The sequence below is a fragment of the Struthio camelus genome, chromosome 25 (assembly GCF_040807025.1).
Source record: "Struthio camelus isolate bStrCam1 chromosome 25, bStrCam1.hap1, whole genome shotgun sequence".
Classification (NCBI taxonomy): Eukaryota; Metazoa; Chordata; class Aves; order Struthioniformes; family Struthionidae; genus Struthio; species Struthio camelus.
The window spans coordinates 6,277,185-6,302,313 of record NC_090966.1 but is presented as its reverse complement, the minus strand read 5'-3'; the positions used below and the strand labels follow the sequence as shown (position 1 = coordinate 6,302,313).

The 25,129-nt window shown below is 49.1% G+C and overlaps 1 protein-coding gene across 2 annotated transcripts; it reads left to right on the top strand.

Annotated features, from left to right (window-relative positions):
• Positions 1-284: 284 nt before the first annotated feature.
• PIP4K2B (phosphatidylinositol-5-phosphate 4-kinase type 2 beta) lies at positions 285-25,031 on the top strand. Of its 2 annotated transcripts, XM_068918855.1 has the most exons (10): positions 285-627; positions 10,542-10,639; positions 11,708-11,804; positions 15,826-15,978; positions 16,752-16,898; positions 17,157-17,195; positions 18,601-18,714; positions 19,013-19,271; positions 19,660-19,763; positions 20,346-25,031. In XM_068918855.1, the coding sequence occupies exons 1-10, from the start codon at positions 451-453 to the stop codon at positions 20,424-20,426; spliced, it is 1,269 nt and encodes a 422-aa protein (XP_068774956.1). In that variant the 5' UTR covers positions 285-450; the 3' UTR covers positions 20,427-25,031. The 2 variants fall into 2 exon arrangements, with proteins under 2 accessions (XP_068774956.1, XP_068774957.1); XM_068918856.1 differs by lacking the exon at positions 19,660-19,763.
• The last annotated feature ends 98 nt before the right edge of the window (positions 25,032-25,129 follow it).

Sequence of the window (25,129 nt, the reverse complement as noted above, 5' to 3'; positions counted from 1 at the left end):
CTCCCACAGGCTGAGTCAGGCCGAGCGCAAGGCCACCGCCTCCGTCCCCCAGCCCCCGCTAGCACCCGGCGCTCCCCCTCCTCGGGGAGGGGATGGCACCTCCCACTCCCCACCTCCTCAGGCCTCCGCCATCTTGGCGCCTCCTCAGAGCAGGGGCCGGAGCGGGCTCGGCCGGCCGCGGCGGCTCCTCCTCAGCGGTGGAGCGACCCACCGCGGGGGCGGGGGGGGGAGAGGGAGGCGGGGACAGAACCACTGCGGCAGCGGCGCGGGGGGGGAGGGGGAAACAGCGAAGGCGAAGCTACCAGGCCGGGCCGAACCAAAGGGCTGACAGGGGCGGGCGGTACCACTGGGGGAGGGGGGGCGTGTGCCGGGCCGAACCATGCGGAGGCGCTGGTAGGGGGGTCGCGCGGGGGAGGCGGTTCGGTGCCGGTGCCCGGTGCCGGTTCCGCCATGGCCTCGAACTGCGCGGGGGGCTCGTCGGCGGGGGGCGTCGGGGCGGCGCTGGGCTCGGCCCTCAGCGCCAGCAAGACCAAGACCAAGAAGAAGCACTTCGTGTGCCAGAAGGTGAAGCTGTTCCGGGCTTCGGAGCCGCTGCTCAGCGTCCTCATGTGGGGGGCCAACCACACGGTGAGCGCGCCCGCATCGGGCCCTCCCCCAAAACCAGGGCCCTGGCCCCCAAAAACCAGCACCCGCCCCCCAAACCAGGGCCCTCACCCCGCATCGCGCCCTCTTCCCCTCCCCCTCACCCAAACCAGGGTCCTCACCCCCAAAAACCAGCGCCCCCCCCCCAAACCAGGGCCCTCACCCCGCATCGGGCCCCTTTCTCCTCCTCCTTGCCCAAACCAGGGCCCTCACCCCCAAAACCAGGGCCCTCACCCTGCATCGGGCCCCTTTCCCCTCCTTGCCCCCAAAACCAAGGCCCTCACCCCGCGTTGGGCCCCTTTCCCCTCCTCGCCCCCAAAACCAGGGCCCTCACCCTGCATCGGGCCCCTTTCTCCTCCTCCTTGCCCAAACCAGGGTCCTCACCCCCAAAACCAGGGCCCTCACCCCGCGTTGGGCCCCTTTCCCCTCCTCGCCCCCAAAACCGGGGCCCTCACCCCGCATTGGGCCCCTTTCCCCTCCTCGCCCCCAAAACCAGGGCCCTCACCCTGCATCGGGCCCCTTTCTCCTCTTCCTTGCCCAAACCAGGGTCCTCACCCCCAAAACCAGGGCCCTCACCCCGCGTTGGGCCCCTTTCCCCTCCTCGCCCCCAAAACCGGGGCCCTCACCCCGCATTGGGCCCCTTTCCCCTCCTCGCCCCCAAAACCGGGGCCCTCACCCTGCGTCACTTCCTCTTCTCGGTCCAGACCAAGGTCCTCACCCCTCCCCAATCGGGCCCGTTCCCTTGGGATCTGGCTCTTTTCCCCACCCCAGCCTGTGGGTCTCGTCCCCCCCCCGGGTTGGGCTCCTTCCCCTCCCCTAAATCGGGGTCTGGCCTCCCCCAGGTATCAGTGCTCTTCCCCAGGTGCCATCCCCTTGGATCGGGGCTGTTCGCAGGGGCTGTCCTGCTCGCTCCGGGGGTCCCTGCGGTACAAGGAGGGTCTCTGTGGGGTCTGCTCCTCCTCGTCCCTGGGCTGAGCCCTTCCTGGGGTGTTTCCCTCCTGGGATTGGGGCTCCTTCCCAAAAGTATCCCTGTCTCTAGGTGGTCCAGGTCCCCTGGGTCAGGGTGTCCTGGTCCAGCCTGGGGTAGTTTTAGGCTTCTCTTCCCCTCGATGCTTCCCTTTGCACGCCTGCCCCCTCACGCTCACCTGTCTTCCAGCATCTCTGTCCCCAACGTCCTCCCCTCTTCCCCCCAGGATTGAGGGCAGCCAACACCAGTTGGGATCCCATCTCTCTCCCTGTAGGGTACTATTGCCTTCGCACATCTCCTCTCTGAGGCTGGTGGCCCTCCCCACCCTGAGGAGTCTTATTCAACACCCACAGCCCTGTACCCTGTCACAAACCCCTGTCTTTCTCGCTCAGGGTGATCCCTGTGGCCCTGTTATGGTGAGGGGACTCCCACGTGTCATGACCCAAAGGTCCCATGCAGAGTGAAAATCCTGTTCCTCAGGGTTGGCCATGTGGGGAGGATTATGTGTGCCTCTCACCTCTGTTCTAAAATATAAAAAGGTCTTTTGTCCCCTCTGTCCAGTCTCATCTCCCTCTGACCTCAGGTTTCAGCTACCAGAACTCAGGCCAGAGGCGTCCCCACGATTCTTGACCTTCGCTCCCTGGGCAGTGCTTGGTACCTGTCTTAGGAGGGAGCTGGGAGTGGCTCCCTTGGAAATGTCTGTGAAGTGGTCAACTCTTTGACCAACCTCCTTTGGAGGTTGCTAAGGCCATCTTTGTATCTTCCTCTGCAAGCTTCTCCATCTTCTGATGGCAGGCAAAAATCTCATGCTGGATGGGGCGGATTGATTTGCTGCTGCTCTCTCTTGGATGTGGGTGATGAATGCTATTTTGAAAGAATATGCAGGTGGTCACAGAATTCAAAGCTTGCCCCTTAAATTAACGTGCTTTCAGGGCTCAAAGACAGCTTTCCTCCAATGGATTAATGGAGGGTTTCCTGGAGAGTGAAGGAGACTTGGGCTTAATTTTTTTAGAGGCAATAAACACTTCTCTAAAAGCAGAGTTATGTTTCTAGTTGGCCTGGCAATGGAGAGAAACCTTCCAAATGTAGTTCAAGGCAGTGTTGTCTTCCTGAGTTAAAGGATGTTGAGTGCTTGCTGCTCAGGGCCTTTGCCAAGAGGCAGGGTAGCGAATTTAATCAGGTTTTGATCAGCTTCAGTGGTGCTGTTAGGAGCCCTGCAGAAACAGGGAAATTGTTGGGATTCCTCTCAATTTCATTTGTGGCCTCTTGGGGACAGTTGTTGCTTGGTGGCAGTTAGCCCTTCTTTTCTGTAGCTGTCTGGGTGCTAGGAATCTGCCAGTGTTTTTAGGCTCTGGATCAGGGCAGTAATGTAACTCTTGGAGCACGTGGCTGTGAAATATTTAGGCAAAGGGAAGCAGGCAAGCTGAAAGTTCTGTATGAACGCTCAGCTAGTAATGAGATTATATCGGATGCGCGTTATAAAGAAACTGCCGCCAGAAACGAAGACCGTATCCTGAGGGGCTGGGAAAGAGTTTAGAAAATATCAGCTGTAACCTCCTTACCATGGACGGGCATCCAGGATTTCCTGACAAATTCTTGCTAGCTCGTTTTCTTCCACCTCTCTGCCACTGATCTGAGTTTGCGTTTGGGTGAGCCTTGTGAGTATCTAAAAGGGTTGGTAGCTAGTGTGACCGCACTGCAGAGCAGGCTGTGAGCTGAAGTATTTCTGTTTACTCAACACATGAGCAGCTGCTCATCCTGGTCTGTGTTTGGGAGATGATGTTGCTGCTGCCCTGGTTATATGGGAAGTGGAATTGCTTATATGTTTCCAGCAGATGGATCTGGACAGTTTATGAATATTTCCAGGAGTATGTTTGAACTTTCTTAGAAATCTTTTGTGGGGTTGTTTAATGTTTGGCTTCTGGACCATGGTTTTTCAAGGAGGGGAGCCTGTGGGGCCCTGCCTAGGGATCCTTGCTGTAGGAGAGGGAGGAAACACTGGTATCAGCACAACCACGAGGCTGTGCCAGAAAGATTCTGTCAAAAATACTTGCAGTTGAGATGAACTTTTTCATGGACAAATCAAACAAACAACCATTTTATGCAATCCACCATCTCTGTTGACTGAAGAAATTCCCTTGGGTCCATTAACTGAGTCTGGCAACAGTTCGGCCCAGCCTTCTGTTTAAACAAGCTTGTTAGCAGCTGGTGTGAATACAGCCTATGACGGGTCTGGAGAGGATCAGGAGCGATGATGTGAGCACACCAAGAGCAGGAACTGGTTTCTGGAACACCAGTTCCAAGCAGTTCTGTTTAAATAGCAAGTTGGCTTTTTGGCTGCCCTGGTGGTCCCCAGCCAACGTTTAAACCGAACAAATGGAAATCAGGGTGGATCTGTGGCTGATGAAAGCAGGGCCAGATGTGGGTGGTATTAGTCTGGCAGATAAATTTTGAACCTGAGAACCGTGGAGGGGAGAGGAAGCTGTGAGAACTGGTGCAGGTAGGAGAAGGAAGTGGAGTCACAGAGGTTCACGCTTGATTTCTGAATATTTTGTAAGCTATCGGGTGGCAATGTAAAATTCAGCAAATGCAGAGATGGTTCCCCTGGAAGCGTTGCTTGCAGCTGCTGTTGTCATGGCATTGGAAGAGGAGATTCAGCTCCTCGGTGTTGGTCGTATGTGTGATGCTCCTTGCACGTTCTCCGCTCCCTGACTGAGCGTTTGTGCATGGGAGCTCACCCGGAGCAGAGGAAAACTTGTGATGACTGGGGAAGGGGGAAGCCATCGCTCACTGAACAGCAGTGTGAACAGAGCAGTGTTGTGTGATACTGTGGAAACCATAGAAACAATCGTAAGGTGGTGATTATACCAGGTCTTGGGATCCCAGTGAGTTTGGGGGTTGTTGGAGAGGTGACTCTTGTTTCTGCCTGTTAAATGAACAGTTGAGTTCGTGCAGGCTGTAATGATGCTTCTCTAGGTGGCAGTTCATCCACCAGAAAAGATCCTTGTAGCTCCGTGGATGTTGGCAGGGGCAAGGGGAAGGTATAAACAAATCCGTTTCTGTCGAAATGGGTAGATTTCTTCTGCTGGCTCTGTGGGTCTTGCCTGAAGCAGCCTCCTGTGTTCCACGGGCTCCGGTTACTGGCTGAAGCACCAGCCGATCTCCTAGGACCTTTAGGATTGGTGCCAGCCCGTACAAAACACAGCTATTTAGTATTCAACTGAAATAGCAAAATTGGGATTTGCAGCACGCTTCTCCCTTCTCTGCAGTGTTGTTTTTGGTGTTACCACATTAATTCTAGCCAGAGCAGCATCTGCCACATATCAAATGTTGAAGTCCTATAAATTGGTACTGGCACACAGTAAACAGCATGTATTTGTCCTTTCCAACACTTGCTATCTGCTGTGGCTGTAATTGACCTCTGGAGAGAGCGGCATATGGTGATGGCAATGATAGCCAGTGTTAATGATCAAGGCTAGTGGTTCTGAACCTTCATATCCCAGGACCTTCTGTTAAAGTAGAGATTCCGGGAGCTCTTTTCCCTCCTGAGATACAGAGAGAAAAGAAGGTCCTTCTGGGTAGTTCGGCAGGGAAAACGGGGCTCATGTGCCTGCTCTGCCAGAGACGTGCTGTGTAGCCTCGGGTAGGTTGTTTAACCTTTCCACTGCTCGGCTCCCTGTTTGTACCAGTGCAAGTGTGGGCGCCCGCAAGTGGCCTGGGAGGATGGATGATTTTAAATGGTCCTGAGGCCACGCTGATATAATGAGTGACAGAGTCCGCCCTGCGGTGGCGGGTTGGCAGAGAAATAGCTGGCTGATTCCTCTGCGTGTGATGCAAGTGTTGTGCTGCAGCTCCGTCAGGACGCAGGAGCTCTTTCCAGCAGTCTTCAGAGCACTTTGGGAAGAGGTGGGTTCACTGTCAATAGGGGATGCTTTTTCTCTTAAGGCATCCTGGAGTCCCCAGCCTGCTGGTAGAGGTTATTGACTACAAGATTCATGCTTCCGTAGCATTGCGTGGCGGGGTTGTTAGCCTGGATACTGATTAATCATGCTCTAATTCATGGAAAACAGTATCTTTTCTCGAACCAACTAGTCTCTGCTTTCTGGCTCACCATTGCCCGTTTGCTGTACAGTATTAAGCAGCTGCAAAGTTTTGCTACAGATGTGGGTTTGTCTCCATGCGAGTTAAAAGTCACTTTGCTATATGCCTTTTACCTGCTTTCCTGGAGCATTATAAAGTTTAACTAATGCTCACTTTGAGATGTCTATCTGAAAGGCATTGAGAGAGACAAAGTATTTTTATTTTCCTGAGCAAATTCCTGTTATAAAGAATCCTAGAGAGTAGACTCGCACACTCCATCATCTGGATCTTGTTAGTAAACAAACTGCGTTTTCCCATCAATTTACTAATGGTAATTGCCACTTTGAGGCTACAGTCAGGTTTTGAAACAGAATTATGCCTGGCCCATTCGTTCTAACAGCTGTCCCTGAATGACACAGAATATTGATGTGTCTTTTATTGAAAAAAGGAATTGGCTTTGGTGAGAAAGGCAAATTACCAACTACAGATAAATCCAGAATTGTACTGACTGGTGTTGCTCAAGAATTCAAGTGATCAGGAAACACGAGCATAAAAGGAGGAGGGGAAGGTAGTACTTTTCCAGCCCTATAGGGCCAGGGGTGGCTGTAGACTTCTCAGCAGTGTAGGCAAAAATGAATTCTGCTGACTGCGGACGAAGAAGGGCCAGGCCGCCCCTGCCGGGGTGGGGAAGGAGAGAGCTGCGGGCTGGGGAGCTGGAGAATCCGAGGAGCTGAGCTTGCTGTTCCTCTCACTGCCAGCAACTGGGGGAGGAGGGGGGCAACGGCGGCTTCAGAGAGAAGAGGGTCTCCCTCCCTCACCTTTTGCTATTGCCTCCGTGCCGTGATCCCTCCGTCAGTGGCATCCGTCAGCCTTTCCCTCCAGGGCTCTGGCCCGGGCAGAAAAGGCAGTGGGACTGTGGCCATTCTGACACACCAGGCAATCTGTTGCCCAAAGCAACAGCCTGCCCGAGCCCTCCTCGCTGGGGCCACCTCCGCACATAGGGCTATTTGCCTTGCCCGAGAAATTGCTCCTTTGTTCTCAGAAGATGGTGAAACCAGCAGAGAATTGTGAAGTATCTCTTTCTTAGTGCCCCTGCTGTTGTCTAGTGAAGATGTCGATTGGTTTGTCTAAAATGAGTCTGGGTTTTAAATTCTCTTTAAGCTGCACGGGGAGCTTTGAGAGCCTGGCGCGTGTTTGAGCCTCTCGTGAGGCTGGCGGGCATGTGTTATCCAGCCTGGCTCTGACCTGGGGAGGGGCAGCACTAATGTCTTACGTTTTGCTGCAAAATGCAGGCAACGGAGGCGTAATACAGTTCTTAACCAGCGCTTTCAGTGTGGGTCTGGGACTCTGTCAGGTTGTCTCTGTGCTTTCTGCCCAGTGGGGGAATAGAAAGCTCCTGAAAAAGGCATAACAGGACTGTGCAAAAGCACGGGCTTATTTTCAAGAGGATTTAAAACAGATTACATCTGAAAGGCTGGATGACTTGCAGAAAACCAGCAGCACGCTGGGTCTGGAGACAGATCCCTAATCTGAAGAGCTTGTGCTCTAGATCAACAGTTCTTAACTTTTCCAGTTTTGGGAACTCTTAAAGCCTTTGCAGTGGAGGCATGGAAATACCCTAAACACAGACTGCTGTACAGCCCAGACCATCTCTTTGTAGTTGCTGTACCTCTCTTCAGAATAGTCCATGACCCCTATGGTGATGGTCTGACACGTGGTGACTCTCGGTGGTGCTGTCTGCCACTGTACCTCTGCTCTCTACGATAACCTCTTCCAGCATAGAGAACCAAGCCCAAGATCTTACTGTCCGTCTTGCAGCCAGCACCAGCCCTGGAGAAGGTCTCTAAAGCTTCAGGTAGAGTCAAACTTTCTACAGCTGGGTGACATCTGTTTGTGGGAAGTAGGCAGGTCAGACCTGTGGCGATGGGCTGGCTCCCCAGAAGCCAGCGGTTGCTGGGCACCTCATTGCTAGGCACCTTGCTGTGACCTTGCCTTCTGTAGCATAAATACACAGACACACACACTCTGCTATATATAATCTCCTGCTACACGCCTCTCCCTGGGGAGAAGACGAGAGAGCAAACATGTGCCAGGCGTTAGTCACGTTGCTCTTGGAGGCTGCTCAGATTCCACTGCGATAAGTGCAGGAGAGGAAGCCTCTCGACAGTGCTGTCCGTTGCTGCCCTCTGCTCTCGTTTGGGCAAGCTCTCCTAGCGCTTTGCTCAGCACCACCCTCCGGGCCAGGCCCCATCACCCTTGGGAAGCGACACTTGGTGCTGACAACTGTACTGCAAGAAGGGACAGTTTGGGATACCCCTTTTCCAAGGCAGGGTGGGGACAGGGTGCCTTTCATTCCTCTCGCTTTGGGATCCTGAGGAAGGTGTCAAGCATAGGAGTTACTGTGGGAGGACAAGGTCCCTCTTACTAAAGAAAATCCCAGACCTCTGTTTGCTCTCAGACTGGCGTCAGGAACAAAGGCCCAGTGGAAATCTGACCAACAGCTGGAGGGCAGCCTGAGTCCTGGGACTGGAAACAGCCTCTTTGGCTGCTTTGAGAGGTAGTGATTCTGGTCCCCAGCACAAATCACTTCTTTCTCCATGCCTCTTCCAGAGCCAGCAACTCGAAGCCTCCGGAAAGCTCTGCTGCACGCAACTGGCAAGGGGGGAGAGGGTGCTGCTGGGGGGATTTTGCTGGCTGTTGCCAGGCTGTTGTATCTTGGGAAGAGCAGAGGCATCTTTTAAGTGAGGTGAGGTATCCTGGCACACCCACTTATGCCACTCAGGAGACTTGCAACAGGTACAACATTTGCTATGAGGCTTCTACTTTGGCAGAAATGAGGACATCCAGAGATGTCTTGATATCTCACTTTGCTAACGTTTGTGTCTGAATTTCTCACAGGGAGGAAACAGTCTCCAAGTTGCTGTTCCGCTCAGCTGTCAGCACCCTTCCTCCCCTCTGGAACAAGCTGATAATAGCTTGCTTGTGCCTTACCCACCACGGAGAAGAGGGCTGAGAACAGGCATGTCTCAGGAGCTGTCCTGTTGGGCCTCCCCTCCTGTTAGACAGCAATAATTAGCGGCTGGAGGCAGCATCTCTTTCTTGACACAGAATTAGCTGTTTTCTCTTCCCCCTCACCCTGAGGGGAAATCACTGCATGGGGCTTTCTGATGTGGCTTCCTGCAGAAGCTGGAAACTGATCCTCAGGATCTAGGAGATCCCTGCCCGGGCTGTGGTCCTCTTGCCCTTTCATCTGTTCTAGCTGCAGCTCTAGGAATGGCTCCATGCAGGACCAAGCCATTAGCTGAAACTGGGGGGGGGGGAGCATTGGCCTCCCTGCTCCATTGTGATTACAAATGATGGGAGGCATATGATGTTACTCATTCATCTGTGCGGCATTCTCTATACATCTGAAGCGCTTTATGGGAGTGCTTAAAGCTCCTTAGTGCTGGTACAAAGTAAACACTGGGCTGGGCTTTAAAGAGCACTATCTCTGTTCTTAACTGAACAGTGGCCAGATAACTTTCCCCTTATCTGTTGTGTGGGATGAGCGTCTCTGAAAATAGTCATCTTTTCTCTTTGCAGCATGTATGTGTCTTTCCTCGCAGTCTGACGTTTTTTAATCTGGTCTGTTTTTTTTCATTGGCAACGATGGGGAAAAGATGTGAAAAATACCCACCTCATCAAAGGCTTGCTCACGTCCTAGACAGCCTACTGCCCATCTCCAGAGCTGGGGACCTCCACGATCCTTTCAGAGTTGAGCTGTGCCACAGATGCCACTGTAGAATAGTTCCCCCATACCTCCTCCTCGGTGGAGATGGGGCAGCAGCTGTTTGGGCAATACTGCTTGTTTGGGTGCGTGCAAGGAGTGGGGAATCGTCTACTTCTCTCCAGTGTTACCTGCTTGGCACAGTAATTATGGGAATGGGGTTGCAGTGGAATTGCTTCCTAAATCCACCATGTTAATACCAGCTCGGGGAGCTGGGACTTGCGTGGGCCCTGTGAATGATGGTGCATCTGTGCTCAGAAGAGGTAACTCAGCAATGTGCTGCCTCTTGACCTGCTCCCGAATACTCGCACGTCCTTGTTAGTGTACTGGCTTGTCTGGTGCAGGGCAGCCAGATACAGTCCAGAGGTGGGTTTTTTTTTTTTTTTTCCTATTGATGCTTTTGCTGCTGGATGCTGTAGCACGAGGCTGCCTGTGCAGTAGCAATTGAACATTCATTCTTCAGCTTCCTTGTGTTCCTGTGGTTGCCACACATGACTAAGGAGCAAAAACAATCTAGTGGAGTGACTCATTCCTTTAGAGAAGGTGGGATAAGAGCAATGAGAGACAATGAGCATAGAAACAGCATCCACAGGGGAGCTACGCTGTGCTGCACCAAAGCTACCTAGCATGTCTGTTCTGGCAGGTCAGGTTGAAGGTTTTGATCATCTGTGATTTGTAGCAGTGAGAACTAGTTATGAAGTTGGCTGACACAACATTTCTTAAATAAAGGGAAGGGCCATTTCTTTAAAAAATAAAATCTATCTCTTGGTCTGTAGGTTTGTCTCAATTCTAAGCTGTGTCCTGGATGATCAGTAAAAGGTGAACAAATGAAAGAGCTGAGGCTGGCTCAGGGCATACTCACCCCATGACTGAATGAGATGTTCCTGTGACTTGTAACCACAGTGTTCTCCTGATTGCTTCAGCACAGAAACTAAACTAAACTAACTAGTTTTTGTTCTAAAAACCATATGGGTTATATTGCTTCAAAAATGGCTTCTGGGGTATTTGGCATCTCTGTAACTCCATTGACAGTAACTGCAGGACAATGGAGCTTGCTTTTGAGTCTCAGTTTCCTTTCTCTTTTAGATCAATGAACTCAGCAATGTTCCTGTTCCTGTCATGTTAATGCCCGATGACTTTAAAGCCTACAGTAAGATTAAGGTGGACAATCATCTATTCAACAAGTAAGTAGGTGCTCACTGAACCTCTGGCCCCTTGGGTTTTGAATGGAGACACCCCCTTCTCGTCTCTCAAGAGATTAATTTTGGAAGCTCTTGTGTGACTGGCACTGAGAGCTGTGTTCTCCACCGTGGCTCTGTGTTTGTGCAAGTCTGCAGCGCTCCCCGATTAACGCTTCATTTTCACCAAGTTTCACAGGCATCAGTTTTCGAGAGTGGGAGTGTGATTCAAAAGTTTCTCTCTTCTCTGGCACCTACGGTTAGCAGTATCTGTTCTTCCCCTCCTCTCCTACATAGATGTTAGTTTTCCATGTGTTGATGCAAAGGATTCCCATTGAGAACAAGCTGAAAAAATCTCCCAGTGTGTCCAGGCAGGGCCATCTTCTCTGCTTCTTCTTGCTGGGCAGAGCAAGAGCTCTGTGAGGGAGCAGATGTAGCATCCTTTGGTGCTGGGGAATGCTGCGTGTTGTGCGTTGTGCTGTGGTCTGGGGAGGCCCCGTTCCCAGCTGGCAGGGCCTGGCAGCAAGACTCACTCCATAAAGGCTGGCACTGGTCTAGAATGTGCCAGACCGGAGCTGATTCACCCCCTCCTTTGCGTTCTGGGTGAGACAGTTTGTCATGTGCTGACCTTTCTTTTGACGCACCAGCGATCTGATCTGAAATCAGAGCTCCCCTTTCCTCCAGCTTTTCATCTGAAACAGTAACAGTGTGTTGCAGGGGGCAGCCGTATTACTGAACGGAACAAAGTGACAAAGGAGGAGGAAAGAGAGACATTATTCTGTCAAATCTGTACTCGTGACAGGGGAGATTGTTCTGTAAGACAGACATCCTCATGCAGAGAGCCTGTAAGTCAGAGGCTGGATCCTGAAAGTGTTTCTGTGAACAGATGACTTTTGTAGGCATGCAAAGGAACAAGCTGCCCTGGTGAGGGTAAATGTTTGCAGAACTGGGCCCTTGTAGGGACGAGGGGGCTTGGGTATCCTGGGGGCTAGGGATGAAGTGGGAGGAGAATTGAGTTTGATTTCACAAGCCGATCCTTGCACAAGAATATCTTTCTTTTCTGCTTTGCCCTAGGGAAAACTTGCCAAGTCGCTTTAAATTTAAGGAGTACTGTCCCCTGGTGTTCCGAAACCTACGGGAAAGATTTGGGATTGACGATCAAGACTACCAGGTACCCCCTTTTCTCTCCATGCCCTTCCTAACTCCTTTGCCTAGGACAAAATAATAAAGCTGGGGGAGAAATGGTTATATCAATGTTCTTGTGTGATCAGTTCTAGGGGCTTATAATTATGGTTTGAAAGATTTTATCATAGCCCTAAGGGCCCTCAGCAGTGGAGCAGACCTTGTTGTGCCAAGCACTGGGCAATCGCAGAGTAAAAAGATGGTCCCTGCTCCAGAGAGCTTACAGTCTAGGCATAAAATAAGAGGCAGCAGATGGCTGCAGACAGGCGGGGAGCTGGAGGATAACAATGATCTAGTGCAGAACATCTGCAAAGAAAATGAGTCTGTTGTGTTTTTGATTTGGGTGCTGCTTTAAGCAAGCATGTGTGCCACGCGTTGGTGCTGTTGAACTGGGTTTATCAAGGTGGCTGCTGCTTTGGGACGTATCCCCGAAGGCTGCAGGATCAGACTTGCCTTGGAGAGGAGAGACATTTTCTTGTATTAATGCAGCTGGGCTTAAATCCAGTGGAAAAGAGATGTCGCAACTCTTGCTGCTACAGCAGGGCCTCCCTTCTGCACACAGCTTTTAGTCTTAACGCACACAGAAGATGCGTAACCGCAGGCTGGTGAGAGACCACTTAAATGAGGGGAAAAAACAATGCAGAAAGAAGAGGATGGCTTTGATAGTTGTGTGACCTTTAGCAGGCCAAGTGTCAGGTAATTAAACCCAGTATCTCTGGCACTCTGCTGCAGTCGATAAAGGCTGGCAGTGTGCCAGCACTGACTGGCCAAGGGCTTCAACCAACATGCTCTAATCAGCCAGCCCAGAGTGGCACATTAGTGCTGCAATAGCGGGTGAATGGTGCGAGTTTCTTGCTCTCTCCCTTCTTTACTTCACCTGTCGAGCCCTGCTGCATGTTGTGGGGAGAGAGGACGTGGGAGCAGAGCTATCAGTCCCTCGAGCTGCTTCCTTCTGGTAGTGTATGTGCGTGCCCTTGCCCCTGCGTGCGTGTGTGTTGCTTCCTTCTGGTAGTGTATGTGCATCCCCTAAGATTGTCACCATTCTCTGTAATTATATCTAGATTATTGCTTGAACTCCTCCTGTTTCAAGGTTAATGTAATGGAGAGATCCGTTTTCCCTCTCCGGCTGCATGGCTCGCTGCACCGGTGAGAAACTGGATCTGCTTGATCCTGCTTCAGGTCTCATGTGGTGGGGGAGAAGGAGCAGATGTGAAGCACCTGCATCCCATCCTCTGCCCCTTGATGCCAGACCAAGGAGGGAGCAGTCTGGTTCCTCTGTGAGAAGGACTGTGCTCTGAGGATACCAGGACTGCTGTTTGGGGCTTTTTGTTTCTTTGTGTCTCAGAGTTGCCTCTCTCCTGGCTGCCAGGGTCCATTGCACTTCGCTGCCTGCTCCCGGGCATGTTGGAGCTGGGCATCTGAGGGTGTTTGCTCAGAGCGAGACACATTTTTCATAGCAGAGCTGACAGCTTTCTTTGCTTTTCTTCTGCAAGGGGCTGGCTGTCCCCAGGAGGAGTAGCAAATGCTGGCTGCTGCCTCGTGGCTGCCTGTCCCAGCTCTGGTCTGGGAGACTGCCCGTCTGCTGACAGAGATAGAGCTGAGCCCGGTGCTAGGAGGCAGGTGGTGTTCTTTGTGCGCACGTGCGCTCAGTGCCTCGTAGTTACCTGCAAGCCATGAGTCGCACATGCAGCTCACTCCTGCTTCTGATGGAAGATCTCTCTTATTTTCAGGACACAGCTGCTCAGTTCATGTTTTTCTTGAACATGGGCCTGTTAGATTATTAACTTTATTTTTTCCCTCCTGCTGTCAGGCCTGTTCACTAGGCAGCAGTGGCGCTTTGCCAGGAGAAGCAGTACCATTGCCTCCTGGTCTGTTGACAGCATCTATGCCAGGCTGTGCGTGGCTCTTGAGGAGGCTGCTTGGCCAGCAACACCTTGCCCCTTGGGCTGGCTGGAATTGTTCTGTGTGCTGGCTTCCTCCATACCTTTCAATGCGCCTCTTGCATGTGGTGAAATCATTAGCTCCTAATTATTTTTTTCCCAGTTCATCTGCTATAGTATATTTTAGATTGTTTTTTTCCTGTTTTAAGAATTGATCAGAACCATGTGAACTAACTTATGTGGAAGTATTCACGATTGCACTGGTTCCCTCGTACCTGGCCTATCATTTGTGTTGTACTTATTGCTCTGAATTGATGCTTCTTCCGCTTCTGGGGCAGAGCAGTTTGGCTGTTTAAAAGCGTCCACCTAGAACAGAAAGCCGAAAACGTTCACTAGGCTGAATTCAGGTGGGTAAAATGCGATTGCTCAAGTGGGAGTTGAGCCAAGATGCTAAATTTAACTGGAGAAGGTAGGAGTGACAGGAAGGGAATGAAGTAAACCTAAGGACTGTGAGTTTGGTAATGTCCATATGTGGTCACGATTTCTGCTTCCCATCTCCTCTAGAAGAAAGGCTCTGTGGTTTTGAGGTGGTGGGTGTTCAAACTGCGTAGCACAGGCTCATTTGCAAACGTCAGCAAGAAGCAAGATTTCTTTTTTTGTTTGCCTCTATTTTTCTGACAGTTTCTAAAGCCATTGGCAGTAGTAGAGTTTTTCCCCTGCTTCATTAAAGTTTTAAAAGCTTTAAATGCTTCATCCTGAAAGGAAACCTCTCAGCTCACTTGCAGCGTGACATGGTAAATCCCTCTTTCGCAGCAGGCTCTGCTCGCCTGCGTGTCTGTGTCTGCAGAAGAGCAGGCTCCCTCTGCTGTCTGCTCTCCAGAGCAGCCAAGGGGAGGAGAGGAGAGAACAGTGTAACTAGCAGCTGCAAAAACACATCATGAAATGCATTGTCCAGCCCTGAGGTCCTGAAAAACACATCTACCCTGAGCTAAAAGCCAAGATCCAGACGTTTGTACCACTCTGTTTCAGAGCACAGCTCTCCCCATCTGCTTGCGTCAGTGGTAAGGAAATGCTAGAGAGAGCCAATACGGGTAGTTGGCAGAACGGCTTCTGAACAGACCCCGGTAACTGGGGTGCTGGAGGTGGGAGGCAGTTGCTGAGAAGTGATGGAGAAAACAAGCAGGAGACTGGTGACCTGGCTGCTAGGTTAGTCAGGAGGGCGTGAAGTGGCTGTGACAGTGGGACGAGGCTCGCACCAAGTCCTTCTGCCTGGGGAGAGGGACCAGGATGGGATCAGAACAAAGCTGATGCCGTGGTACAGGGGACATGGTAGATATCTGCTCTGCAGTTTGCTTTGGGTTTTCCAGTTGTGCTGCAAATACTGAGAGAAGCTGCAATGTTTCGTTGCTAAGGGTGGAGACAGGGATATAAAGACAGGTGCTCTTGGTTGTCGGAAGAACAACCGGATCTATTAATACTCACTAATCCTTTTCGTCCAGTTGTAAGAATAGCAGAAGCTGAGGGTGGCTTTTGGTTTCAGTATGACCTGTAAAGAATTCCCCGGTGAGACTTTTGCTGGTTAATACTGCTTTTTGATGGAAAAGAAGTCAGGCCCTTTGCATTTATTTTGTTCTGCTTGTCCTTAGACCTTGGAAATATCCTGGTTGTTCTTAGTTTTCCAGGAGGAACTCCTAAGACATCTTGACTTGTGTATACTGCCTCTGTAAAGGCTCATTAGTAAAGAATATTTTCAAAAACATGCACCAGGTGTTGGAGTAAGACATGTTAACAAATCGAAGGCCTGGATGAAAGTTCTAAATCACCTGTCCAGACTTCCAAATTGAGTGGGTTAACCTCTGTAGTGCCGAGTGCTCAGGGATGCTCACTTATTGGCAGTCACGACTGTAGCTGTTTTTCGAATGTGCTTTAAAACCTGGCCGGGACACTGATACGGTTACAAAGGTGGAACACCGAGTCCCTGATCTGTCTGTTCTTCCAGAGCCAGCCAAGTTGTGGAGCTGGCTCTGGTTGCCCATGTCTCATTTACTTTTCAAGAGTGCTCTTCTTTCTTCTCTGGGGAAGTGGCAGTTCCTGCCTGTCCTCCCCACCTTTTTGTTCCGATTCCCTCAGAACTCGGTGACACGAAGCGCCCCGGTGAACAGTGACAGCCAGGGCCGATGCGGAGCCCGGTTCCTCACCACCTACGACAGGAGGTTTGTCATTAAGGCAGTGTCAAGCGAAGATGTAGCAGAGATGCACAACATCTTAAAGAAGTACCATCAGGTACAGTGAGTCTGGAACCCTGGGAGAGGGAGGAGGCGGATGCCTTGGGGAGCATCTTGTGATTTGCTGGGGAGCTGGAGCTTGGATTCACTGCGAGCAACCTGGTAGAGCTTGCCAATAGCTTTTGTAGAAGAAAGCGGTGTTCCTTAGCACCTGAGTGCCAATTAGGGCATAGCTGTCTGCTTCTTCACAGTGCTGAGCCCCTCCACAGCTCGCCCTGTTCCTTATGTCAATGAATTCTGGATTGCTGGTACCTGAAAGTGGTAAACCTAGTCCTGATCAGTAGCCCTTGAATTAGACTTTCCTGAGGGACCTAGGAGGAGACAGCCACCTTACTGGAAGGAAGGAGGGGCAGCATGGGACAAGTGGAAATGTTCTAGCCTGGATTGCATTATCAGCCTGTCCATCTGCACTTCACTTTCAGATACACTCACATAACCACAAGAAGTGAAGTTAGCCAGTGCCAAGAAAAAGACTCGCCCAGCTGAGAGTGGATGACTGACATACACACCTAGCCTGTTCCAGCAGGCTGGACACGCACAGTGGGATGCTCTGCCTCGGCTCAGGGCTGAAAGCTTCTTACAATGCCCTAACTTGCTTTGCTCGAGATGCTAGGAGCCTTTTGCAAGCCTCCTCTCCTTTTGCTTAAGTGTCAGATGGCTGGAAGTGGAGGCTTCACTTTCAGCTTCTCGCTGAGCTTGTGTTGTGTCAGAGATCGGTTTTGTGTGATGGTAACATCTTTCTCTGCCCTCCCCTTCCCTGCTCCCCTCCAGTTCATAGTCGAGTGTCATGGGAACACCCTCCTGCCTCAGTTCCTGGGCATGTACCGGCTCACCGTGGACGGGGTGGAAACCTACATGGTGGTTACCAGGAATGTATTTAGTCACAGGCTGACTGTGCACCGGAAGTATGACCTGAAGGTGAGAGTTTGGAGGGCCATAATGAAGGTGTAGATTGCTTTTCAGGATGGTGGGAACTGGGCTTTTTAAGGCCTACTTGACAAGGTCCTGGGCTTTGCTTTTTGCTTGGGGGAGGGAAGGGGCAGGGTGGGAGGGAGCTGACTTTAAAAATATGTTCTTTTTTTTTTTTCTGCATGAAGGAGTTAAAATGGCATCAGTAAATTCTTCAGGAATACAGTACCTAGTGCACCAATGCCCTTTCCTTTATTCTTTTATCAGGGCTCAACAGTATCCAGGGAGGCAAGTGATAAAGAGAAGGTATGGACCATCCCTGGACAGCCTTTCCTTCCTCCTGGTGGTTGGGAGCAAGTGGGATCCAACTGACTGTTCCCTTTTGCAAAGGGGTACTGAGCAGGGGAGATTAAATGGGCCTGGAGTGACAACCTGTTTCTGTCCCACCTTTCAGGCTGTGCCCAGTAACTGCTCAGGAAGAGATGGTGCAGACACCTGGCAGAGGTGCAGATCTGGTGCTGCCAGGCTTGTTATGTTGACACTGCCAAGAGTGGGGGGAACTTCTTGGGGGACAATTCCACAAGTATCAAATCCCAAATTAACGTGATGGTGCCTTTATGGAAAGGTTTCTTCAGAGTGCTCCCCTCTGTGCCAAGCTGAGGCAGGTCAGCCGTTGGCTTTTGCAACAGATGCTTTTGTAAACCAGAACAAACCTCTCTCAGCTTCTTTGCATATCTCAGTGTGTTTGTAAATTTGGGTTCTGGTCCCATAGGGGACTTCTAAGAGTTCATAGGGGAACTTCTAAGAGTTCTGCCCCTGCAAAGCTGCAGCTGTGACACTGCCATGAAAAGTCCTATTGAAACCGCAGCAGTAACTCATGGTACTGCATTTTTTGCATATGTGCATGGGCTTTGCAGGTTTGAGACTACTGAGTAAGTCTACTCCAGCCTGCCCCAAAATTAGATCTCTGATATGAGCCTAGGAACTCCCATTTATACTGAAGACTCTGGCATCAAGGCGCAGCTTCATGGTGCCCAACTGTCCCTGGCTTGCTGATTTTTTTACTCTCTAGCTTTTTGTGCTTATTTAGGTCGTTTCAGACCATTCATATTAGATCTGTATAAAGCCACCACATACTCATATATCTTTCTAAGAACAAAATAATTGAATTCCCAGTTGCTCGAAGGGGTTGTATGTTCTTCTATATCCTTGAGAAAACCTCAGGGCCTGTTGCAAGCAGATTCCTTGAAACACAGTGGTTTTAATTTTTTCCTCAAGTCTTTAGGGAGAGAACCATTCTTTTTTTCAAGCCATACCCTCTCCCTCCGAAGCCAACAAAATGCATCTCTTTTCTATTCTGGGAGCTGGTTGGACCATCTCTGGCTGGGGCCCAGCTGTCAAACTTTCAGCTTGCAGCAGATCTTCCCAGCAGTCTTTAAAGTTGAGTTGCTCTTGGTGTTTCCCTTCAATTCCCCCTAGGTACAGCTCAGCACATGGATTCATTGAGAAATACTGTGCTCTGCCTGGTGCCATTTTCATACTTAGTGGACAGGATGAGCCACTTTGCCGTAGAAAGAAGCAAGAGACATCCTGGTGCAACCCCACGCTTAATCGGAGTCTCTGTGCAGTCAACATATTGCAAAAGAATCAATGTACCAGCCCTCCCACAAGGGGTAGGGGTTAGGAGTTTGACATAGGCTTTTCCTTGCAGGCCAAGGATCTGCCAACGTTCAAGGACAACGATTTCTTGAATGAGGGTCAGAAGCTGCATGTTGGAGAAGAGAGTAAAAAGAACTTCCTTGAAAAGCTGAAGCGGGACGTGGAGGTAGAGTTTCCTGGGGGGCAGCTGTTCCTCTGAGGGGGTCTCCCATAACCGGATCCTCACGGTGGCTAGTAGCCCAAGGGGTACGGCAGCGAGTGAAAAGCAAGTTTTTAAGCAGTCAAGCAAATGTAGTCAGGGTTATGCTGGTGGCAGGGGCATATGAGCTCCCGTGTAGATTTTGTGGAGTCTAATAAGGGTTAAAAAGGGGTTAACCTTTTCTTGGGGAAATAGTGGCAGGGTAGGACTGAAGATCTCTGATCCCACATGCGTGCTACTGTTCTCACTCATCTCCTTCTCCCAGTTTCTAGCTCAGCTGAAGATCATGGACTACAGCCTGCTGGTTGGGATCCACGATGTTGACCGGGCAGAGCAGGAAGAGATGGAAGTAGAGGATCGGGCAGAGGATGATGAATGTGAGAACGACGGTCTCAGTGGTAACCCCGTTTCATCCTACGGCACACCCCCCGACAGCCCAGGCAACCTCCTCAACTACCCTCGCTTCTTTGGGCCTGGAGAGTTTGATCCTTCTGTCGACGTCTATGCTATGAAAAGCCACGAAAGTGAGTATCATGGAATCTTGCCCTGGAGAAGATCTGGAAAGCAGAGGTTTCCTGGGGTTTGGCTGGGCTAGATGGAGTGGAAGGACTGTCCACAGAGAGAATGACCTTGCCAAGTATCTCACCATAGCTGTGCAGTCCCTGGTTGTGGATGGTGTGAGTTAGAAGGGGTGGAAGTGATGCTCAGAAAATAGTGGGGTGTTTGAAGAATGTGTGGGCCTCCAATCTGCTGTTTCCAGTCATTCTTCTCTGCCCTTCTACAGCCTCCAGATGCCTTGCTTTCTTTGCTAGCTTCATCGAGACAGATCTGCCATATATTTCTTAAGGAGGGGGGTGCCGCTGGGCTTTGCTCACAGCTCGGGGTGTGCTAGCAACTCTCTTGCCTTGCTAGGTGCTCCCAAGAAGGAAGTGTACTTCATGGCCATTATAGACATTCTTACGCCATATGATGCGAAGAAGAAAGCTGCACATGCTGCCAAAACAGTGAAACATGGGGTAAGCAGCCTGCCACCCACAAGGAGGATGGGCTTTGGGGCTTCTGCTTTGCCTGCGTGCCTGCGTGTGTGTGTGTGAGATATCTCCTGACACTGATTTTTTCTATCAGTCTGGAAATTCTCCAGTGATCCCATGGCCAAATACAGCTCTTCCGTCAGTCTTCCTGTCTCCTCAGACTGTTTTGGAAGGGCTTTCCCTCTGGTTGGTGGATCAGGACCGTGAGACCCGAGGTTCCCTGTTCGTCCTCCCTCCTGGAGCAGAACAGAGGGATCCCGATAGCGTTCTTCATGCTCCTCCCAAATCTCCTCTAAACCATGAAGGAAAAAACCCAGTGCCTTGACTCAGAGGCCTCAAGCAAATTCAGCTGGGGCTAAAATCAGTTCCCTTGAGGATCTCCCTAGACCTCTCAGGGTGTTGGTTGTTGCTAGAATTTGTAAGTCCGTTTGTGGGTCTTTCCCAGCAGAGCCAGGCTATGCTGGCACAACTGCTCCCTGCTGTCTTCTCTGGTCCACCCTCTGCAGTGCTGCAGGATCTGCCCCATGAGAAAGGTGTTGTGACTTCTCTTTCCTCTCTGCCTTGCAGGCTGGGGCAGAGATCTCCACCGTGAACCCAGAGCAGTACTCTAAACGCTTCAATGAATTTATGTCCAATATCCTGACATAGTCGTCTTCAGCCTTCAGCGAGAAATGAAGAGAAGAGGGGCTACTTCCAAACAGAGAATGCAGCCTGTGACACTAAAACAGACACTGTAGCAGCATGTGGGGTGTGCGTGTGTGTGCGTATGCGTGTGTGAGAGCAAGAATGAGTGTGTGGCACTGTGTGACTTAAAAGAAAACTAATTCTAGGTGCACCCTCCAACAGTCCACTTGACCCAGGTGGAAAAGTGGGTTTTTATGTTACAGAAGTGCCCAGATATAGATTTGAGGGCTTTTTAAAACAAGAAAAGTGCATTGTTTCAGCACTGCTCTTTCTAATGACATTTTTCTCCTCTCTGATCAAGAGAATCCTGTAGGGATATGATACGTGGCACTGTATAAAAGGGGTCACTCTAGATCATGTTCAGTGAGAGTGAAGCAGTGCCTGATTCCACAAACTACTCTTTTTTTTTTTTTTTTTTGGACTGTCTTTAGCAGAAAGATGTACAAGCCCTTGTATTTCCGTTTTGGTAGGAATTGGAAGGAAAATTGCTCACTGTTTCGAGGATGGAAAATATTACTCTGATGAGGAGGAGTTGCTGAACTGTTAACTAGGTAAATTCAGACTGGGACACTTTATATTTTTGGGTTAATTTAAGTAAAGAAAACGTTTTTTGTAACTGCACTTGATTTACAAGAAAGATGAGGGAAATGAACATCTACCAAAGATGATCATGTAAAAAGGTGTAACTCCTAGAGCCTAAAAAATCAGTATGAGAAGTAGTAGAGACCTTAAACAGCCTCAGAAAATAATGTGCTCAGCCCCATCATGCTGTCAATTGGCTAGCTGTGAAGACTTCATAAAAGAAAAAAATTGCGTTTTGTACCTATAGATTTGGGATAGTATTTGACTATCTGGAACGTGTTCCTGTCACACCTCAGTCAGGAAGTGCCGTGTCTCTTAGATTACAGCTTCACATCACAGTTCTGCCAGTGTTAATCTAGCTAATGTTTGTCTTCCTAACTCGCCCAGTCTGCAACAGGTACTTGAATTTGTTTCCTGACAGAGGTTCTTTGGCTAGTTGGTTTATTTTTTAAAAGGCAATGCGACTTGCACGCGAAGCAATTGGACTCGCTACCGGTGGGGAGTGCTGGAGCTGTGACTGTGGAGCGAGTTCCGCTGCTCAAGAGGACTCTGGACTTGAGCTGTGATTGTTTTTACTCTTCTCCGCTCCGTACCCCTCTCTAGAGCGACAGTCGAGGAGCGGAAATGTTTGAACACTTGCGCCAGATTATTTTTTCCCCCTAAGGAATTGGAACTGATTTACGTGACTGAATAACGTCCTGTTTTGTCTCCAGAACGCTTGTAATATTTTTCACAGCCAAGCTTATCAGACTTGCTTTGGGTTTCATTAGCTCTGCTGCGCAACAGTTACAGACCTTTTTGGTTCTTTATTTAATTTTCTTTTTAAGCAGGATTTAGCGTTTTGAACAAACCTTTTGCAATTGAAACATGTTGCTTATTTGCCTTGAAACTGTTTTCACATATGCCTTTGTTTCGGGAATAAGCTGTTTCGAATGTCTGTCCTGTGCTGTAACGCGTGCTACAGTTTGCTGTGTGGAATTTGGTCCTTTTGAGAGATAACTGGTGCTCATCACATCCTGGTAATTTCCCTAGACTAACACTAGCTCTGGTCTGGATTCTGAATGTGGGCTTGGGTTTTTTATGTTCGCACCCACGTTCTTGATGTGAATCCCACAGGTCTCAGCTTTGAAGGGGACGGAAGGGGGGCTACAGTTTCAGCCCGTAAGAGTGCACTGTAAATAGAGTCTTTAAGAAGTCAAAATGTAATATTAGGGGTCGTAATGGGATATGAATCTTTTTTTCATTCATGGATCATTCCCTTTGACACGGGACAAATGTCTTCTGCCACTGTAGTCCAGTCCCTATTCTGTGTAACGTGGGGGCTAACACACCGTTGTCTGAGAGTCTAGAGAGTCTCGTGTCTTAAGGTGTGTAGCTGGAAAAGCCACAAAACAGATACAGATATGAGAACACTTTATAAAGGGAGGAAATAGAGGGTATCATCAGTTTAGTTTTGTGGGCATTATATTGGTTGCTTTTCTCTTAAACAATAAGCACTTAAGTTTACTATAAATTGGAAATTAAGTACCAATCACTTTTTATTCCTGACAGTTTTTTTAAATCTGCATTGAATCTGCAGCTTTGGTCTGGTAAGTTTGCCTTTCTCCTTTGGGGAAATTAGCTGGTACCTTTTAAACCGTTTATCTTCAAGTCGTGTGTTTAAAAAAAGAAATGAAAATGGGGGAGGAAGAGAGAAGGAAATCAGTAAACTGCAGACATACTACAAAGAGACACTACAAGCAAACAACCCAAAGACAGTAGAAGGATGAAGCTTGCATAGCTGGGAGCAACAGTCTCATTCACTGAATTTCCTAAACAGGAATGAAATTAAAATGCAGTTAGATCCTGCAGCAGTCTTTACAGAACTCATGATACGAAGGGCTCAAGAGCGGTTAACTGTATTTTCTTACCCCACTCCAAATGGGGAGAAGAACTCCCACTAGAATTAAATTGGCTGTCTCTGGCTCAAGTGGTATAAAAAGTCCTGTAAACTCTATTCACTTTTAGCACTTCCCCAATTCTGCCACTTCTATCGAGTTGCCATACTGTGTGTATTAATTAAATGCAATTTTCTCACTTAATGATGTATTATCCAGGTATGTAACTTTGTTTAACATAAGCATTTTGTATATTGTTTACATTTTGAGAGGTAGCATTATGTTAAAAATGCTAATTTTTGTTTCTAGACAGTATTTTTATTACCAGAATAAGAGGTGAAGCTGCAAATATTTGATTTGTTTTTAAAAGGGACTTTTTGCTTTTGTTTTTGTTTTGTTTTTTTAAATCTTGTTTTAGGTCACTTTTTTAACTCAAGTATTTAAAAAGAAAGCCTAGCCCTTTCAAACCTGGTTTTACAACTGCTTGTGCTAGTTTATTGTCTGTTTCTGGTGTGAATTTAGTTCTAGTTTGCTGAATGTAGATAATCTGTCTGTAGCATGTGCCCTGCAGAACACTTTACACTGAAGCGCATTTGACTGAAGAACACTGCTCAGCTGAAAAAGTTGCAGCAGGTAAACAGATCACTCAGATCCCCATCAGAGTGCAGGAGAGTCTCTAACACAAAAAGTTACTGCTTTATTTTTTCAAGAAATTGCAGTGCAATTCTTGGTCAACTGAAGGTTGTTTTTTTTTTTTTAACCAAAAAAAAAAAAACCTTAAGTGTGCCGTGTCTCTCTCCTGTGCCTGAAGAGGCACTGTGGGAAAGGCACTTGTGTGGGAAAGGAGCTGTGGGATTCATAGTCCTGTCTCTACTGAAGGTCTCTTTCTTTCTGAACATGGGCCTAATCTGTCAAAAATCAAGAACTGAAAACTGCTTTGAACCTAAAACATGTCTCTTCCCCACCGAGTTAGCTCCGAGGGCATAAAGAAGAGTGGGAGAGGAAACGCAGAGTGACGAGTCCCAGTTTGGGTGCTGTTCTGCCCCAATAGTGCAATAAAAAAAAAACACTCGAGAACATGATGGGTCACCCTTTATATAGGAACCACTTGTTCTGGAGGTAGCAGACAGCACCCGTCCTCTGTGTCAGCTTTGTGTCGTTGCTAGGAAGAGGGCCTGGTGTCGCAGGAGTTCATGTCTCACTGCAAGGAGCAGTAGAATCCTTCCCCCTTGTCTCATACGCTGCCTCTGATTGATTCTCCTCCAGAGCATGACCACAGCTACCTTCAGCTGGGGACCAGCCTCTTAGTCCAATAAAGGCACAAAGCAAGGTTGTATTGTAGTTACGGACCGTGTTTGGTAGGGGTTGTGTCTTAGCCTCAACAGATGGATACCTCCCAGTCCTATGACTACTATGCAGTCTTTACAGCTGCCTCCTTTCAAGCTGCACAAAGGTCAAGTGTTTAATCTTGAGCTGGTACAGACCTTTTAGAAGTCAGTGCACGTACTGAAACTTGGTTTGCAGCACTGCACAACTGATCTGAGGCAGAATGTCATTGCAACAATAGCGCCAAAAACAAAATAGCTGTCTTCTCATCTGTGTTTCTAATGCCCCATTTCAAATTTGCCTGTCAACTTCCCATACTTCTGCAGAGCCATTCTCCAGTATCCATATTAGCCACTTTTTCCTTGCTCTTCAAAATGAATTATTGTGTAATAGCAATGGCAAAGCTTGGGGAACCAACTTCTGGTCATCCGTCATTTTTAGTGGTTTCAGTTTTCACCACTCGGAACTTGTGCTGTTCTTTGCTTAGCTGCTAAGTGCGGCTAGCTTGAGTGGTGTCAAGTGAGCCTATTACACACAGGTCACAAGGGTGGGCAGGGCTAATCAGTGCAACTGAAAAAATGTGAATAAATTAAGTTTAATCTAAAACTAAAAAAAAAAAGCATTCTAGGTTTTTTTCACTGCTGTTTTTTTAAATAGGAATTTTAAGTCCTCTGTGCTTGTCTGTTTGCTAGGAGCAGTTTGAGACACTGTTACTGTTTTGAAATGCATGCATGTTACAAGATGAGTCTCCAACCAGAGAAAAATAAAATTAAAACTTTGTGTACATCTGTTCTTTATTGTTGTCCTCTTTAAAGTGTTCTTAATCAGCTGTTACTCTGTGAGATATGTGGTCATTTTAAGGAAGTCTTAGATTAACTACAG

Excerpts from the sequence above, each read along its gene's own strand:
- PIP4K2B (XM_068918855.1), top strand. The coding sequence starts at position 451 with ATGGCCTCGAACTGCGCGGGGGGCTCGTCGGCGGGGGGCGTCGGGGCG. Across the intron at positions 628-10,541 it reads TGTGGGGGGCCAACCACACG|ATCAATGAACTCAGCAATGT; the intron begins GTGAGCGCGCCC and ends TTTCTCTTTTAG. Across the intron at positions 18,715-19,012 it reads AGCTGAAGCGGGACGTGGAG|TTTCTAGCTCAGCTGAAGAT; the intron begins GTAGAGTTTCCT and ends TCCTTCTCCCAG.